At 38.6% G+C, this 2,500-nt stretch overlaps 1 protein-coding gene across 1 annotated transcript in view; it reads right to left on the reverse strand.

The window, feature by feature from the left end:
* The window catches only part of LOC125039861 (trans-Golgi network integral membrane protein 2-like), an 11,549-nt gene extending 10,209 nt beyond the window's left edge, over nt 1–1,340 (reverse strand). The window contains exon 1 of the mRNA XM_047634171.1: nt 333–1,340. Coding sequence (XP_047490127.1) covers nt 333–1,340 — 1,008 coding nt within the window. The remainder of the gene's footprint in view (nt 1–332) is intronic.
* Nucleotides 1,341–2,500: the final 1,160 nt, after the last annotated feature.

Here is a 2,500-nt window from a genome sequence, read left to right on the forward strand (position 1 = left end):
TTATTATTAATAGTAGTAGTAGTACTAGTAGTGTTATTATTACTATTATTACTATTATCATTATTATGATTATTATCATAATTATAATCTTTATCGGTACCATCAGCATCATTATCATTATAGTTATTACTATTACCATTTTCATTATCATTACTGTGTCATCCTTCTTATCATTACCAGGATCATAATTATCATTACAACTGAAAATATTATAATTATCATAATAATTTCGTCATCACGTCATATGTATCCGATCTTTCATCCTCTTTAGTAGTAGAATTTTGTATCATCTTTATCATTATCATTTTTATCACTTTATTATTATTACTGACACTTTCTTCATCTGCTCCCATTTTGGTATCATCTGCTCCCATTTTGGTATCATCTGCTCCCATTTTGGTATCCTCTGCTCCCATTTTGGTATCATCTGCTCCCATTTTGGTATCCTCTGCTCCCATTTTGTTATCATCTGCTCCCATTTTGGTATCCTCTGCTCCCATTTTGGTATCATCTGCTCCCATTTTGGTATCCTCTGCTCCCATTTTGGTATCATCTGCTCCCATTTTGGTATCCTCTGCTCCCATTTTGTTATCATCTGCTCCCATTTTGGTATCCTCTGCTCCCATTTTGGTATCATCTGCTCCCATTTTGGTATCCTCTGCTCCCATTTTGGTATCATCTGCTCCCATTTTGGTATCCTCTGCTCCCATTTTGTTATCATCTGCTCCCATTTTGGTATCCTCTGCTCCCATTTTGGTATCATCTGCTCCCATTTTGGTATCCTCTGCTCCCATTTTGGTATCATCTGCTCCCATTTTGGTATCCTCTGCTCCAATTTTGTTATCATCTGCTCCCATTTTGGTATCCTCTGCTCCCATTTTGGTATCATCTGCTCCCATTTTGGTATCCTCTGCTCCCATTTTGGTATCATCTGCTCCCATTTTGGTATCCTCTGCTCCCATTTTGGTATCATCTGCTCCCATTTTGGTATCCTCTGCTCCCATTTTGTTATCATCTGCTCCCATTTTGGTATCCTCTGCTCCCATTTTGGTATCATCTGCTCCCATTTTGGTATCCTCTGCTCCCATTTTGGTATCATCTGCTCCCATTTTGGTATCCTCTGCTCCCATTTTGTTATCATCTGCTCCCATTTTGGTATCCTCTGCTCCCATTTTGGTATCCTCTGCTCCCATTTTGGTATCATCTGCTCCCATTTTGGTATCCTCTGCTCCAATTTTGTTATCATCTGCTCCCATTTTGGTATCCTCTGCTCCCATTTTGGTATCATCTGCTCCCATTTTGGTATCCTCTGCTCCCATTTTGTTATCATCTGCTCCCATTTTGGTATTCAGGTGGTATGATTAATATTAGGTATTGTGGTTTTAATATCAGGTGGTATATACTTTTGTTTTTTATCTTTATTTTGGTATTGGTTTGGTACTGTTTCAAGTTAGGTTTGGCATGATTTTTTGTACTAATTTGGTTTCCTTTTTTTATTCGATGATATTTTTTTGTTTTTTTTTTGGTTTTATTTGGTAATGATCTTTTTGATTTGGTATCGTGTGGACATTACTCGGTATGATTTTGGTCTCGTGTCGTACTATGTGCTATGATTTTGGTAACATTGTCGTACTGTTTCGTATGATTTTCGCGCTGTACTCTTTGGTATGACTTTAGTATCAGTGTCGTACTATCTGGTATCATTTTGACATTGTTTATTTTGATTTTGGTATTCGTTGGTAGCATTTTTTGTGATACTAGGTACTGTTATGGTAATTATTTGGTTAATATCCTGTTTCGTTTTTTTATCGAGATTTTCTTCACGTTTGTTTGTTTGCCTTCTTCAATTATTTGTATATTTATTTTCAGTTATTATGTTTGCGTAATTTTTCTCCTCGTTTCGTTAATAAACATTTCTTTTCATTTTTGTTTTCTAGCAATTTTCAATTCTTTTTCATTTTCTCATCTCTCTTTATTCCATTTATTGTTTCTCTCTCCCTCTCCTTCTTCGTTCCTCCCACACGCTCTCTTCCCACACACGTACCACGCCCTTGCTTACCATCCCCCTCCCCCCTTCCCCCTCACCTTCCTTTCTCCCCTCTCCTTCTCTCCTCTCCCTTTCCCTCTCTCGCTCTCCTCCCACTCTCCCTCTCCCTCTCCCTCTCCCCTCTCCCCTCTCCCCTCTCCCCTCTCTCTCTCCCCTCTCCCCTCCCTCCCTCCCTCCTTCCCTGCCCCCACTTCACCTCCACACATCAAAGCTTTGTTCCTACGCATTTCGTTCTTTCTTTCTCTTTTTCTTGCGATTTTCCCCTTCTCCTATTTTCTATGTCTCTTGCTTTCTTTGTCTTCCCTCTGTCCCCTCCTCTCTATCGCTCTCTCTCTCTCTCTCTCTCTCTCTCTCTCTCTCTCTATCTATCTATCTATCTATCTATCTATCTATCTATCTATCTATCTATCTATCTTTTTATATATATGTATATATTTATCTGTCTATCTATGT

Source organism: Penaeus chinensis, chromosome 28 (genome assembly GCF_019202785.1).
Source record: "Penaeus chinensis breed Huanghai No. 1 chromosome 28, ASM1920278v2, whole genome shotgun sequence".
Classification (NCBI taxonomy): Eukaryota; Metazoa; Arthropoda; class Malacostraca; order Decapoda; family Penaeidae; genus Penaeus; species Penaeus chinensis.